Source organism: Rhinoderma darwinii, chromosome 8, assembly GCF_050947455.1.
Source record: "Rhinoderma darwinii isolate aRhiDar2 chromosome 8, aRhiDar2.hap1, whole genome shotgun sequence".
NCBI lineage: Eukaryota > Metazoa > Chordata > Amphibia > Anura > Rhinodermatidae > Rhinoderma > Rhinoderma darwinii.
This window is the reverse complement of record NC_134694.1, coordinates 125,631,311-125,648,589: the sequence shown is the minus strand read 5'-3', so window position 1 is coordinate 125,648,589 and position 17,279 is coordinate 125,631,311. Positions and strand designations below refer to the sequence as shown.

General features: G+C 44.9%; 1 protein-coding gene across 1 annotated transcript in view; it reads right to left on the bottom strand.

Moving 5' to 3' along the window:
- Positions 1 to 17,279, bottom strand: part of RPS6KA6 (ribosomal protein S6 kinase A6) — a 64,809-nt gene that overhangs the window by 28,266 nt on the left and 19,264 nt on the right. The window contains exons 2-10 of the mRNA XM_075836619.1: positions 16,862 to 16,921; positions 15,869 to 15,985; positions 14,930 to 15,011; positions 14,227 to 14,307; positions 13,801 to 13,880; positions 8,672 to 8,778; positions 8,371 to 8,408; positions 5,817 to 5,959; positions 2,246 to 2,316 (exon numbers count right to left, since the gene is read on the bottom strand). Of these exons, the coding sequence (XP_075692734.1) occupies positions 2,246 to 2,316; positions 5,817 to 5,959; positions 8,371 to 8,408; positions 8,672 to 8,778; positions 13,801 to 13,880; positions 14,227 to 14,307; positions 14,930 to 15,011; positions 15,869 to 15,985; positions 16,862 to 16,921 (779 nt within the window). The remainder of the gene's footprint in view (positions 1 to 2,245; positions 2,317 to 5,816; positions 5,960 to 8,370; positions 8,409 to 8,671; positions 8,779 to 13,800; positions 13,881 to 14,226; positions 14,308 to 14,929; positions 15,012 to 15,868; positions 15,986 to 16,861; positions 16,922 to 17,279) is intronic.

Below are 17,279 nucleotides of genomic sequence, written 5' to 3'. Positions count from 1 at the left end.
ACTCTACAGGAGAGAGGACCCTGCTGATCATAAGAGCTTACACTCTACAGGAGAGAGGACACTGCTGACCATAAGAGCTTACACTCTACAGGAGAGAGGACCCTGCTGATCATAAGAGCTCACACTCTACAGGAGAGAGAGGACCCCACTGACCATAAGAGCTTACACTCTACAGGAGAGCCACCTGCTGACCATAAGAGCTTACACTCTACAGGAGAGAGGAGACTGCTGATCATAAGAGCTTACACTCTACAGGAGGGAGGACACTGCGGACCATAAGAGCTTACACTCTACAGGAGAGAGGACCCCGCTGACCATAAGAGCTTACACTCTACAGGAGAGACACTGCTGACCATAAGAGCTTACACTCTACAGGAGAGAGGACCCTGCTGATCATAAGAGCTCACACTCTACAGGAGAGAGAGGACCCCACTGACCATAAGAGCTTACACTCTACAGGAGAGCCACCTGCTGACCATAAGAGCTTACACTCTACAGGAGAGAGGAGACTGCTGATCATAAGAGCTTACACTCTACAGGAGGGAGGACACTGCGGACCATAAGAGCTTACACTCTACAGGAGAGAGGACCCCGCTGACCATAAGAGCTTACACTCTACAGGAGAGACACTGCTGACCATAAGAGCTTACACTCTACAGGAGAGAGGACACTGCTGACCATAAGAGCTTACACTCTACAGGAGAGAGGACACTGCTGACCATAAGAGCTTACACTCTACAGGAGAGAGGACACTGCTGACCATAAGAGCTTACACTCTACAGGAGAGAGAGGACCCCACTGACCATAAGAGCTTACACTCTACAGGAGAAAAGACACTGCTGACCATAAGAGCTTACACTCTACAGGAGAGAGGACACTGCTGACCATAAGAGCTTACACTCTACAGGAGAGAAGACACTGCTGACCATAAGAGCTTACACTCTACAGGAGAGAAGACACTGCTGACCATAAGAGCTTACACTCTACAGAAGAGAGGACACCGCTGACCATAAGAGCTTACACTCTACAGGAGAGCCCCCTGCTGACCATAAGAGCTTACACTCTACATGAGAGCCCCCTGCTGATCATAAGAGCTTACACTCTACAGGAGAGGACACTGCGGACCATAAGAGCTTACAATCTACAGGAGAGGACACCGCGGACCATAAGAGCTTACACTCTACAGGAGATGACCCCGCTGATCATAAGAGCTTACACTCTACAGGAGAGGACCCCGCTGATCATAAGAGCTTACACTCTACAGGGGAGAGGACACTGTTGACCATAAGAGCTTACACTCTACAGGAGAGGACCCCGCTGATCATAAGAGCTTACACTCTACAGGGGAGAGGACACTGCTGACCATAAGAGCTTACACTACAGGAGAGAGCCCCCTGCTGACCATAAGAGCTTACAATCTACAGGAGAGGACACCGCGGACCATAAGAGCTTACACTCTACAGGAGAGAAGACACTGCAGACCATAAGAGCTTACACTCTACAGGAGAGAAGACACTGCTGACCATAAGAGCTTACACTCTACAGAAGAGAGGACACCGCTGACCATAAGAGCTTACACTCTACAGGAGAGCCCCCTGCTGACCATAAGAGCTTACACTCTACAGGAGAGCCCCCTGCTGACCATAAGAGCTTACAATCTACAGGAGAGGACACCGCGGACCATAAGAGCTTACACTCTACAGGGGAGAGGACCCCGCTGATCATAAGAGCTTACACTCGACAGGAGAGGACCCCGCTGATCATAAGAGCTTACACTCTACAGGGGAGAGGACACTGCTGACCATAAGAGCTTACACTCTACAGGAGAGGACCCCGCTGATCACAAGAGCTTACACGCCACAGGAGAGAGGACCCCACTGACCATAAGAGCTTACACTCATGATGGATTGAACCTGAGCCAGTCTGTTTAGTAGGGAGTTACAGTAGTCTAGACGATTAGGGACTAAATAGTAAGAAACAGCTGTGTAAGCAGGACTAGGTCAGGACAGATTTGCACTGCTACTGGATTCAGCTCACAAAGGACTGATTAGATAGAATATGACTGTAGCAAACCAACTTCTGTAAGAGGTATTATTATAAGTATTCAGCCTCTAAAATAAACAATGAGTTCTCATTCACTGACAGCAAGCAAGCAAGCAGAGAACCTAAAAAAAGTCTAGAAGTTGCAACTTTGCATTATAAAATGAAGAATCTGTATTTACAGAGGACTAGAGGATCGACTTACTTCAGTATCATGTTCATCGTTTCATTCCGGTCTTTACCTTGAAAGGGCAGCGTGCCGGTCAGCATCTCAAACTGCAAAACACGAATAAGCAAATACGCTTCAACAAAAAATGTGGGGGTTTTAACACTAATTAGTATTTTTTTCCCTGAGTTGCTATGACAATTTGTGAAGTCAATAATTTTACATTAAACAAACCATTTGGAAATAGAAAGAAGCAGCAGCAGCGGGATTATGCAATATAATAAGAGTAACATATGAAGGATTAATAGCAGAGGAAGAGGATGGAAATGATGAATGTAAAAATCCTGAAAGCCCATGACGACTGACTCCATACAGAACGAATCTCCATAAACAGCTGAGTCACTGTGTACATACATTACATTACTTATCCTGTACTGATCCTGAGTGACATCCTGTATTATACTCCAGAGCTGCACTCACTATTCTGCTGGTGGAGTCACTGTGTACATACATTACATTACTTATCCTGTACTGATCCTGAGTGACATCCTGTATTATACTCCAGAGCTGCACTCACTATTCTGCTGGTGTAGTCACTGTGTACATACATTACTTATCCTGTACTGATCCTGAGTTATATCCTGTATTATACTCCAGAGCTGCACTCACTATTCTGCTGGTGGAGTCACTGTGTACATACATTACATTACTTATCCTGTACTGATCCTGAGTTACATCCTGTATTATACTCCAGAGCTGCACTCACTATTCTGCTGGTGGAGTCACTGTGTACATACATTACATTACTTATCCTGCACTGATCCTGAGTTACATCCTGTATTATACTCCAGAGCTGCACTCACTATTCTGCTGGTGGAGTCACTGTGTACATACTTTACTTATCCTGTACTGATCCTGAGTTATATCCTGTATTATACTCCAGAGCTGCACTCACTATTCTGCTGGTGGAGTCACTGTGTACATACATTACATTACTTATCCTGTACTGATCCTGAGTTACATCCTGTATTATACTCCAGAGCTGCACTCACTATTCTGCTGGTGGAGTCACTGTGTACATACATTACATTACTTATCCTGTACTGATCCTGAGTTATATCCTGTATTATACTCCAGAGCTGCACTCACTATTCTGCTGGTGGAGTCACTGTGTACATACATTACATTACTTATCCTGTACTGATCCTGAGTTATATCCTGTATTATACTCCAGAGCTGCGCTCACTATTCTGCTGGTGGAGTCACTGTGTACATACTTTACTTATCCTGTACTGATCCTGAGTTATATCCTGTATTATACTCCAGAGCTGCACTCACTATTCTGCTGGTGGAGTCACTGTGTACATACATTACATTACTTATCCTGTACTGATCCTGAGTTACATCCTGTATTATACTGCAGAGCTGCACTCACTATTCTGCTGGTGGAGTCACTGTGTACATACATTACATTACTTATCCTGTACTGATCCTGGGTTGTATCCTGTATTATACTCCAGAGCTGCACTCACTATTCTGCTGGTGGAGTCACTGTGTACATACATTACATTACTTATCCTGTACTGATCCTGAGTTACATCCTGTATTATACTCCAGAGCTGCACTCACTATTCTGCTGGTGGAGTCACTGTGTACATACATTACATTACTTATCCTGTACTGATCCTGAGTTATATCCTGTATTATACTCCAGAGCTGCACTCACTATTCTGCTGGTGGAGTCACTGTGTACATACATTACATTACTTATCCTGATCCTGAGTTATATCCTGTATTATACTCCAGAGCTGCGCTCACTATTCTGCTGGTGGAGTCACTGTGTACATACTTTACTTATCCTGTACTGATCCTGAGTTATATCCTGTATTATACTCCAGAGCTGCACTCACTATTCTGCTGGTGGAGTCACTGTGTACATACATTACATTACTTATCCTGTACTGATCCGGAGTTACATCCTGTATTATACTGCAGAGCTGCACTCACTATTCTGCTGGTGGAGTCACTGTGTACATACATTACATTACTTATCCTGTACTGATCCTGGGTTGTATCCTGTATTATACTCCAGAGCTGCACTCACTATTCTGCTGGTGGAGTCACTGTGTACATACATTACATTACTTATCCTGTACTGATCCTGAGTTACATCCTATATTATACTCCAGAGCTGCACTCACTATTCTGCTGGTGGAGTCACTGTACATACATTACATTACTTATCCTGTACTGATCCTGAGTTATATCCTGTATTATACTCCAGAGCTGCACTCACTATTCTGCTGGTAGAGTCACTGTGTACATACATTACATTACTTATCCTGTACTGATCCTGAGTTATATCCTGTATTATACTCCAGAGCTGCACTCACTATTCTGCTGGTGGAGTCACTGTGTACATACATTACATTACTTATCCTGTACTGATCCTGAGTTACATCCTGTATTATACTCCAGAGCTGCACTCACTATTCTGCTGGTGGAGTCACTGTGTACATACATTACATTACTTATCCTGTACTGATCCTGAGTTACATCCTGTATTATACTGCAGAGCTGCACTCACTATTCTGCTGGTGGAGTCACTGTGTACATACATTACATTACTTATCCTGTACTGATCCTGAGTTACATCCTGTATTATACTCCAGAGCTGCACTCACTATTCTGCCGGTGGAGTCACTGTGTACATACATTACATTACTTATCCTGTACTGATCCTGAGTTATATCCTGTATTATACTCCAGAGCTGCACTCACTATTCTGCTGGTGGAGTCACTGTGTACATACATTACATTACTTATCCTGTACTGATCCCGAGTTACATCTTGTATTATACTCCAGAGCTGCACTCACTATTCTGCTGCTGGAGTCACTGTGTACATACATTACTTATCCTGTACTGATCCTGAGTTATATCCTGTATTATACTCCTGAGCTGCACTCACTATTCTGCTGGTGGAGTCACTGTGTACATACATTACATTACTTATCCTGTACTGATCCTGAGTTACATCCTGTATTATACTCCAGAGCTGCACTCACTATTCTGCTGGTGGAGTCACTGTGTACATACATTACATTACTTATCCTGTACTGATCCTGAGTTACATCCTGTATTATACTCCAGAGCTGCACTCACTATTCTGCTGGTGGAGTCACTGTGTACATTACATTACTTATCCTGTACTGATCCTGAGTTACATCCTGTATTATACTCCAGAGCTGCACTCACTATTCTGCTGGTGGAGTCACTGTGTACATACATTACTTATCCTGTACTGATCCTGAGTTACATCCTGTATTATACTCCAGAGCTGCACTCACTATTCTGCTGTGAACCAGGACCATATAAGGAGGTTGGACTGGCTAGTGCTGATTCTTGCAGGGTATGTGGCAGCAGGAGGATGGTATAGATCTACTCTAACACTTATAGAACTGACTAATGCAGGTGAAAATATCACAAATTTGCTTTGCGCCATTTCTGTACCTGTGGATTTAGGTATACACATTTCTAGATTTAGCCACGCTCAGGATAAAAGTTGGCATGGTGAAGTTATTTTACGTTGATAATTACAGTGAACATACCATGAGGACACCAAATGACCACCAGTCAGCGCTCTGTGTGTGGCCCCGTCGGTTGACCACTTCCGGGGCCATATACTCTACAGTACCGCAGAAGGAGTACGCCTTCTTTTCATGGTCCACCGATTCTTTACTGAGCCCAAAATCTGGAAAACAAAAGAAATGCAAAAGTGCCCCCTAACGAAACATTCGTGCGTCCTGACCGAGCCTGATGAGGGTGAACGAGAGTGATAATACATCTCTATAACAAGCATGAAATGAAGAGGGGGTATTGCTGCCTCTGACAGACACAAGGGGGCGCCACCTTCCAGTGAGGGTTATCAGCCCCTGCTCACACTGCATTTGTCGTATGTTCCATTGTTTTAATATTGCAATAAATGGGACGACGAAATGAAAAAACTGAAATCCTAATTGACATCTATGGTTTCTAGCCGTCGTATCCTCTCACTATTGGATTCAATGTTAAAATGACAGATCGGACAATGGACGCCGTTTTCTCCAGACACGTTACATTTTCCGATTTGTTATAAACAGGGAAAAAAGCTGAAGTGGATTTGGTGAGAACTGGATCAGTGTAAGGCCGGATTCTCAAGTCGTGGGTCCAAAAGTGGTGTTTTTTTGCTGCAACTTGCGGGGAATATTTTTTTATTTAAACTGCGATATGAGAACCCAGCTTACATGTCCACAGCGGACCGCCTTACAGGACGATGGGTGTAAATAAAAAAAATAGTGTTTGCATATATCTTAGCGCCCGTATTGAAGTCCCCGCAGATTTGCCCGTTTATGTACCTTTGTTCGGAGGTGCTGACTTCGTTTTTGGCTGTGAGATATTTGTATATTTGATTTTTCAGATACTTTATTGCTGGGCAAGTAAATGTAACAGCAGAATCTTCAACAAACAGAACAAGACCAACAGAAGATGAATGGAAACAAATGTATCAAATGATGAAGAGGGGCATTGGATATAAAGGGGCACTCCACCGACATTCATCTGCACAATTGTATCCAGTCTACACAATCCTCTGAACTAAACAGCGTGGACTCCGGACTGATCCAATGTATCACTGCAGGTAAAAAGTAACAAACTGGCAGGACAGGGGAGATTTGTGCTTCTGATCTGTTTCGCTCAGAGGATTATCTAGACTGGATACAATTGTAACAAACTCTCAGCTGTAAGTAGTTGTCAGCCTCTAAATGTAAAACAAGAATGATTCCATTCATGGGCAGCAAGCAAAGATCATGAAAATAGTGAGGAGATGAAAGACAAAAGTACATCAGAAAGTTGCAAAATGTTTTATCATAGAACGATTAAAGGGAACCCGTCACCAGCATTTAAGCTTTATTTATATAAAATAGGAAAACCCCTTTAAGGGGTGATATGGGAATATGCTGGACCCCGCTGCATCGTCAGGGAGAAGAGGTGGTCACCGGATACAGACAGCAGCACAGCGAGACCTGTCCCATCTGAGTGGAGTGCGTCTCCAGATAAGATAACATTTCAAAGGGGTCAGGCCTACTATAAAGACCACCCAAGGGGGAAAGGGTTCCATGGTTCTGTCTGGAGTTCTCCTTTACATTTTCAATGCTGCAAATGATAGTCCTGTATGATCCAGCAGTGTAAGGCCTCATGCCCACTTCAGTTATTTTCTTCAGGGTGCTATCTGTGTTTTTAACGGATATCACCCAGACACAGTCATGTCTAGGGGGTCACGCACACTTCCGTTGTTTTGATGGTTCCGTTCGTCCCGTCAAAATGAGTGCATGTCCTACATTTGTCCGTTGTTCAGTGACCGTGGCGCCTACTGAAGTCTGTGGGTCAGTCCAAAAAACATATGGCACATGGAAGGCATCCGTGAGCCATTAGTTTTTCACAGATCCGTCGCTAAGCAGCGACAGGGCGCGCCAAAGTTTCCTGCATTCAACACACCAGATGGATTTTAACGGACCGTTTAAAAAAGGAAGACAAACGGAAGCAAGACGCCCGTTCAAAACGGCACAACGGAAAGGACGCGAAGCGACAGCGGAAACCATACGGATGTCAACGGACGTAAAATCTGTGGAGGAAGGGTGCATGAGGCCTGGGGGTCTTTATCTGGATGCTGTGCTTGAGATTGTGCAGCTCTATGAGGTAATATAGAGGGGGTCTCAATGCGGTCCCCTCTACTATTAGCCAGTCAAGTTGCTACGCTTTAGTGTTTTCATGATGCAAGATTTCGCACAGACGACGGGCACTGGGATCAGCAATTTAAGGAAATTTGTTTTAAACGTTTTAGAAGCATTCATAAGACGGGGAGAGCAGGAAATATTTATAGTCCATGTCAGAACTTCCCTCTGATGCAGCTACAGAGTACAGACCACCAGTTGTCTTGACACCGCCAGATAATGAAGTCACAATTACAGCCAGAGGGGACAGCGGTGAAGGATGAAAGCAGCGGACGGCAAGCAAAAGATGAATAAAACGTTCAAACAAACAGTAAAAACGCACAAGAGACGAGGACAGGCCTCCACGGAAACAAGTGAGGTGAAAGAAACGCGCTGCTGGAGAATCGCCACCTACCTGTTAACTTGATATGTCCTGCTTCATCAAGCAAAATGCTGAAAATTAAAATGTACATTCACCAATACACATAACGGGATTTGGCAGAAAAGGTCACATATATATATATAAGAAATAAAATAAGACAATGTAACAAGGAGGAAACTTCAGAAAAAGTACAAAGCACTAACCCTGGACAACTCAGTGCCCTAAGTATCAGAGGGTGCAACTGTATGTGGTACATGCAAAGATGGAGACGATAATCTCAGAATACAGAGAGGGGACAGACGATGTAATAGGAGTCCGGAAGGTTTTACATTACTTTTCTGGCTTTAGGTCTCTGTAGACAATTCCCAGGCTGTGCAGGTGATCCAGCGCCAGGGCCAACTCTGCCAAGTAGAATTTCACATCTTCCTCTGTAAACATAACCTAATAAGAACTGTATAGATTTACTTTATGATCTATCAGCAAAGTCGTGTGAAAGCAACAAAACGTCACCCAGATTACACAAGAGCCCCCGCCCCGTTCCAACCACTCAACTCTCTTCATGCAATATGTGGCAATCAATGAGGATCAGAGAAAAAAAAAAAAGAGGGGGGGGGGGGTACACAGGCGTAAGGCAACATGCACATGACCGTAAGGGCTTTTACTGTCCGCAAATACGGATCCACTTCCGTAGCCATACACAATGCGGAAGAACCCATAGACTTCTATGAGGAGTCCATGTCGCAATTGCGGACGAGGATAGGACATGTTCTATATTTTGTGGATCATTTCTACGGCCAGGATACACATCCGTAAATATACAGAAATGTTTCCGCGGACTATCGAAATGAATGGGACTGCAATTTCATCCGTAATTACGAAAGAAAACTATGATCATGTGCATGGGGCCTATAACTGTATCCTCAAAGAGATCCCACGACCACAGGGTGACAAACACAAATAATACCGAATAGTCTGAATTGTAAAAAAAACTAAAAACACAACACCGTATGCAGTAAGCTCCAAAGCACCCCCTAGAGGTGACGGCAAGCAGTCAGAATTTTTTTCATGTAACGGTCTATGGATTTGGAGCGTTCCCTCACAAAAACAAACTGACTGCTATGGAGATATATTATGGGATTTTGGACCAAGGAAACGACATGATAAAAGGTGGACGTTATACCTAACCTACCACAATGTATCCGGTGACCTCCCCACTCCTAGCAGAAGTGATGACTATTATTGCCACTGACTATACGATATTGTGAAGCTCCTGTGTCCCCTTCAGCCTTGGCTCTATCCCGGGCAGATAAGTAATGGCAGTGGAGGCGCGTGAAGTCTAGGACTATGGACTGAAACGCGTCAGCATTCCCGCTACGTGAAAGGAATAGTGTTTATTGGATTTGGAGCACCGGCACTTTAAGATTAGAGCCACATAAATGGCAGGAAGATAATGAACAGGGAAGCTGCTGCTCTTATCAGGAAATTCAGCGAAATGCCCGTTCCCCTGGCACAACGTTACAGGAATAAGCTGCGGCACGTGTTAGTAATGGACGACCTAAACACTGGTGAGTAGGGGCTGCTGTGACCACGCTCACCCAACTGCTGATGAATTAACCCAGGAGGCAGAAAAAAAAGCCACAACTCAGTAGCACCAAGTAATAAAACGAGTGACGTTGTTCAGATAAAATCCCTGCCCCGCTGCTGCGGTGACGGCACGGCGCTCTGACTGGCGCTTTCTTTTATAAAGGTCGGGGAAAGCACAGTCATTATTCATTCTTCCCAGACCTAAAAATACTCACGGTGCTGTAATATTTGCAACTAATAACATGAGCGGAGATGGAGATCTCAGCAGTGGTGGCCATGAGAACGGCGCCCCCCGCTGGTTACACTCTCACAGTAAATAAATCTATTACAACCCGCGAGGCTGCGACCTTTCCAAGGAAAACAGTTCAGAAACAAAAATTCTAGAAACATTTTATATGTCACAGATAGAAGCAGAACTCTAGAAATGGAGAGGTTCACATAACGAAGGCAAAGCATGCTGGGAATATTAAGGGGGGTAACTTGTGTACACACATCCACCGGCCGCAGCGTATGACACCCGCTCCAAACATCATGACGAACACTGGCCCTATGGCTCCGCCGCCCAATTTTACAAGGTGTGTGAGAGCGCATTAAGTAACCTGGTACTTCTATGGCCAGAAACATCCAGAGCTGCAATCATAATTCTGTTAATTGTGCTTGTTAACAGACATTAGTTCACGTGAAGTGTGCCGTCAGACGTGTGACCCAACGACCCTGGATGACTCATTTGAGCTCCTACAATGCACTGCTCTCTGGTCACAGGAAGCCAGAAGAATGGTGAGTGCAGCTCTGGGTGAGTATTGAGTACAAGACACGATGTAACGCACTGGAACAGAAGAGAATGGTGGAACACAACCAGATTATCTGAACTGAAAAAAAAATAATATATATATATATATATATATTTATTTTTTTTGTAAGTGTAGAAATCCAGATGTAATTTAGAATCGTGACCAATGCGAGTAATAATGATTACAATGGAGGTCACAGCAGATTTCCTATTCTGCACTATGATGGCGTTGACAACCAGGACACGTGCGCTGGCGGAGATCTCCCTGTCCTGGATTACACGCTGCATGAATCAGAGTCGTCCACTGCTTGTTGAGAGGAGGGATGTGGGCGGCTGAAGATGTTCCCGACAAAGACTGAATATTAACTATTAAGTAATCAGAACCCGAGAGGACGACTCATGTTCTAAGTCACAAAGCCAAGACACACGACTGATAGAACGTATTATAGAACTGGAATTCCCGGAAATATATTGGACTGTGCAAATATGTCTAGGCTGAGTGTCCTGAGTTACAGCCTGTATTATACTCCAGAGCTGCACTCACTATTCTGCTGGTGGAGTCACTGTGTACATACATTACATTACTTATCCTGTACTGATCCTGAGTTATATCCTGTATTATACTCCAGAGCTGCACTCACTATTCTGCTGGTGGAGTCACTGTGTACATACATTACATTACTTATCCTGTACTGATCCTGAGTTACATCCTGTATTATACTCCAGAGCTGCACTCACTATTCTGCTGGTGGAGTCACTGTGTACATACATTACATTACTTATCCTGTACTGATCCCGAGTTATATCCTGTATTATACTCCAGAGCTGCACTCACTATTCTGCTGGTGGAGTCACTGTGTACATACATTACATTACTTATCCTGTACTGACCCTGAGTTACATCCTGTATTATACTCCAGAGCTGCACTCACTATTCTGCTGGTGGAGTCACTGTGTACATACATTACATATCCTGTACTGATTCACTGAGGTTTTCCTTTGATAGGTCCCCTGACTACAAGCAGATTACAGGGATCACCACCAATCTGTTATTGTGGGGGAACTCAGGGCTCGAGGTTTGTTTCACCTGCACTGCCGCATTTCACTGCCTAATTGAAATCTATAAGCCTTTTACGGATTGCAATGGAGGGGTCAGGTCTTTTGGATAAGGGGACTAATTAAAGTGACTCTCTGCTGACAGGGGGGCCTATCAGGAATCCACCCCATTAAACTTAAAATGCCCCATTTGAACATTTTACAAGGAGTTCTTCTCTGCAGCAGCTTCCCGTCATATCACAGGTGACTTTATTTGCTGCACATTGGATCGTCTGCTCTTGGTGTTGCTTTCTTCATTAGTCACACGAATGTTAATTGAATTACAGGTAAGCGGCGCCGCTCTCTATTCGACACGCTGATTAACGATTAATTATATAATTACCATATGAAGGCAGCAGCTCAATGGAATACATGCATTTATATTTGCTGCTTTAGAGACATCCACACTCCAAGAAGAAGAGGGAGATAGGAGGTATGTGCTGGACCCCAGAGATATGAGCGAGGTACGAGAGCTGCACCTCTTCTCAGCAGCGCAGCCAAATCCTAATACCTGAGATACGCAGGCTCTGCTAATAACTCGGGTTTACCGCCTGCCAGTTCACGGTGTTCACAATTTAGCTGTTATGCCAGATCTTATACTTCAGACACATCTAGAGCTGCACTCGCAATACTGCTGACTTCCTGTTAACTCTCAGGTTGCAGGACCTCAAACTTCGCTGTTGTCCTACGCCCTTAAAGGGGGGAGAGATAAAATTGACGGCCTACCCTCAGGACAGGCCGTGGAGGTCGGACTCTCAGCACCCCCACCAATCAGCTGCTTTGAAAGGGCTGCAGCGCTCATATGAACGTCGCTTCCTGCTCAGTACTATCCAACGCCGACATAAATGAATGGGAGAAGGATGTTATACTGTGAACCCCCTTAATGTCTGCACAAAATACCCCCCGTTGCAGTGCATTGTGGGAGATGCAGTGTTTACACCGGGCACTTTCTGCAGACTGAGCGCACGTCATCTGTCATAACGCCACGCACCACTGCGGTTATGGTTTTTTTTACGGATTGAACACTTTTTTTTTTTTTTTTTTAACCCTTTTGACACAGCTAAAGATTTACTGAGCAGAATGCACCAGAATTGTACCGACATGAGAAGTGGCTAGAAAAAGGGTGGGATTAAGAGGAGCCGTAAAACATGCCAAATATAGAGATGTAGTTACTTTTACTACTAAATATTGTCGAAAGTAAGAAATAAATGTAACATAACCGGTGAAGTACAAGAATTATATTACAGCAGCGCAGGACTCTGCTCCATCTGTACTATAGGCAGTGAACACTGCGGATCAGGGGTGCTCGTGATCAGTGGGGGTCTCAGTGTTTGGACCCCCAGTTCTCAGACATTTATCACATATCCTGATGATAAATGTTGTTAATGGTAAAAACCCCTGTAAATAGCAATAACCCGATATAAGAAATTCACCTCCCAGCAGAATACAGGCTGTTTACACAGCGGTCAGCAGTATATCACATTCACAGGCTGTCTATACGGCGGTCAGCAGTATATCACATTCACAGGCTGTCTATACGGCGGTCAGCAGTATATCACATTCACAGGCTGTTTATACGGCGGTCAGCAGTCTGTATCATATTCACAGGCTGTCTATACGGCGGTCAGCAGTCTGTATCACATTCACAGGCTGTTTACACAGCGGTCAGCAGTCTATATCACATTCACAGGCTGTCTATACGGCGGTCAGCAGTCTGTATCACATTCACAGGCTGTCTATACGGCGGTCAGCAGTCTGTATCACATTCACAGGCTGTCTATACGGCGGTCAGCAGTCTGTATCACATTCACAGGCTGTCTATACGGCGGTCAGCATTCTGTATCACATTCACAGGCTGTCTATACGGCGGTCAGCAGTCTATCACATTCACAGGCTGCGTGCAAGGCTTGTAATCAATCCCGTTGAGCTGTGAATTGTGGACGGTCATGTGGACAATCACAGCACAAGAAAATGGTTTAAAAGCAGATAGTTACCTCTTTGGATAATCGTGTGAAGACGTCGCCTCCCCTGAGGAAATCCAGGATTAGGTATAACTTCCCTTCTGTCTGAAAGGCTGAAATAGAAGGAGACCAGACGAGTGGCGTTAGTCCGATCTCTCTCTACAGGAAGGAACACAAGTGACCACGAGCGGCATGGATCTGGACTTCTGAAATGTACAAATATTAAAAGGGGATAAACGGAGGATAAACTCCCTCTCCGTGTCACTCAATGGGGTCAGTTTACACAATCTAGCCCGTCCTGTATTAGCCAGTGCCAAGAGGAGCAGCGGAGGATCCCGTGAGTCTTCACATTACACAGAAGGTCAATGATCGGAGCCGGTGGCAGGAGGACGACACTATACAGAGGTGCCGCGCCCATTCTGATCACAGACGACGCAGAAGATAATCCCGGACACTTACCATAGTGCAACTTCACAATAAACGGATGGTTCACTTCCACCAGGATGTCGCGCTCCATCTTTGTACGGACCCGGTCTCTTACTGGAAGAGGAGAGAAACCAGCGTAAAAATCTGTCATATTGCTCAGTCTCCCATCTGGATACACAATGTATCACTCCCATCATCCCTGTCCCCCAGAGCTCACAATCTAACCTCCCTCCCTCTCACACAATGTATCACTCCCATCATCCCTGTCCCTCAGAGCTCACAATCTAACCTCCCTCCCTCTCACACAATGTATCACTCCCATCATCCCTGTCCCCCAGAGCGCACTATCTAACTTCCCTCCCTCTCACACAATGTATCACTCCCATCATCCCTGTCCCCCAGAGCTCACAATCTAACCTCCCTCCTTCTCACACAATGTATCACTCCCATCATCCCTGCCCTAGGAGCTCACAATGTAACCTTACAATGTATCACTCCCATCATCCCTGCCCTAGGAGCTCACAATCTAATCTATTTTGCTAATTTCTTGCACCTTCCTGAGTTTTCAAGTGTCCAGATAAAGGGGCGCGGTCAAGAGCCAACGTTACATTAATGGCGGTCGTGATTATTGTGGCGCCGTTTCTGCCTGTCTGGCGATGCTTTACTTTCAGGACAATATTAATAAATCTCCCGTGTCCGGATATTCGTGTAACGTATTTATATTTTCATCCCTCACCTTTCAGAGACGCTTTCTTTAACACTTTCATTGCATACAGTTGTTCGGCGTCCGGCCCCACAGTTTTCCGCACAAGAAAAACCTAAAGGAAACAAAATGGAGGTGACCGGATTACACTGCATTTATATTGACGGCTGCTGTGCTCAGGGACTGCCACGGTGCCGGATTATCAGAATGTCTGAACTACGGGAACTTATTTACCATCGACCCCCATCGTCTGCATCCCTACAGCGGCCGCCAATGACGGCTGACACAACGGAGTCCGGCAGCGCAGTCACTACAACTCACCACTGACGATGTTACGAACCTGCAGCCGATAAGACCCTCGTGTCACTGACGCAGCCGCCATAACCCCTGACCGCACAGACACCACTGCAGTAATCCCACCAAGTCCCCAACCTGGACTCCTGGGTGCTGGATCATAAATCCATAGGCCGATAACGCGGACTAAAGGGCAATTGCAGATTTTAAATCTATAATTCCCCAATGACACGAGGCGGGTGCAGGATTTTATATGGAAAACAACCTAAAGGGCTCTACAGGGGGTGCGAGGCTCTCGAGCTCCTCCACATCATGGACTGAGCCATGAGCAGCAGCGACCTCTCCCGCGGCTCGTCTCTGGTAAGAGCGCGTTCACATGTACCAGATCCTGTGCGTATAATGTTACAGTGAAGAGGATTTCCCGCTCACACAATGCAGCAAAACATTCACAGCCGGCGCTTAGATCATTATTTTACGGCCGACGTTCATACGATTGCTGTCTTATCGGTCACGGTTTTGTTTGCGGATTTAGGTTCTCACGACACCTCCTTGAATTGCTTCTGCAAGGAAACCGCTGGTTATAACGAGAACCGCACGCATTGTTTACCGCCGTTTATCCGATGCAGCCGGACATGGAGGGGAGATCGTACCGGATCGTGTAAGATTTAAGCGGCTTACTTTTCCGAAAGATCCTTGTCCCAGAACCTTCAGCAGCTCAAACTGCGCGGGGTCGGCTTTCTCACAGCCTTCCTTCACGTGGTGGGTGATGGGAATCTCTTTGATGTCTCCTTCATCCTAAGGAAAAAGCGCAGGATAATCAGACGCAACAACGAACTGCGGAGAGTCCACACAATACTATAACATAGGGACAAAATGGCAGAAGAAATAATAAAACCCAGTTAGTGGGGACCCCCCGACCGCTGGCACAATCAGCTGGTTATCAGAGGCGGTGGGCTCCCGGATGACAGGCGCGGTCTATGATGAGTGGTCACAGAATAACATTATCCTCTATGATATACATTATTACAGGTGATAATCCTGCTGAGCCTCCGCCACATGGACAGTGTTCTCAAGACAAAACCTGACAATAATAGTGTGCAGGGAGCGCCCCCTAGTGGTGGCGGCAGACAGAGAACTTTATCATGCAACGCCACGTCTATGGACTAGAAAACATTATGATGTTATTAGTTGGACTTATGTATATTAAAAAGTTCTGCAATTGTCTAATATACTCTGTGCTGCTACTCCTGCCCAATGCCAAGATATCGGAATGTTAATATATGAAAAAATTCAGAGGCTGAAACTCCGTCCTGACCCAACATCTCACAGCTGAGAATTTGTTACAATGTCTCAGGATAAATAAGAGCCTGGAATGAAAACACAGGAGAGAAATTTACGCTGCAACAGCGTCCAGCACGCAGAGGGCTGTCTAGACTGTCACATGTCAGGACTAGATAACAATGGATTTTCAGCCTCTTAATGTATTCAAATGTCTCAATTCACCGACAGCAAGCAGACTTTTTGAAAAGTTAGGAATTGAAGCATAAAATATTGCCTGGTGTCGATTCTGGGACAAGCACTTTAGGAATATTTGAATTGTCTAATATATAAAAAAAATCAAAAAATGCATAAATAATTTGTACTTCAGTGATGTGCGGAGAATACACTCACATAAGGTAGTAAGGATTCCCCTTCATCCATTGGCTCGTCTATCATCTTCACACCATTTACCTAGAACACAAAGTCATACAGGAAAATGAAAATCCGGAACAAGATGAAGATTTCACAGACTGGAATTAACTATAAAATATCCAATAGAATATGAGACTCATGTCAGATCACAGCGATCCCTTCCATCAAAATACAATCACCCCCAGGAGCTGTAGACTTGGGGTCACTTTCCTGCACCCAGCAGTTTTAGGCGAGTCTTCCCTATCCCAAAAACTTAATAAACTTAAGAAATCCAGTCATTCAAAGCACTCTGCTGCATTGCATAGAGGGAGTTGTAGTGTTTACACCAGGCACCATATAGTGGTCTAATGTACCATAGCAGAGCTTGCTTTCTGATACAGAGCTCCAAATCCTCTGT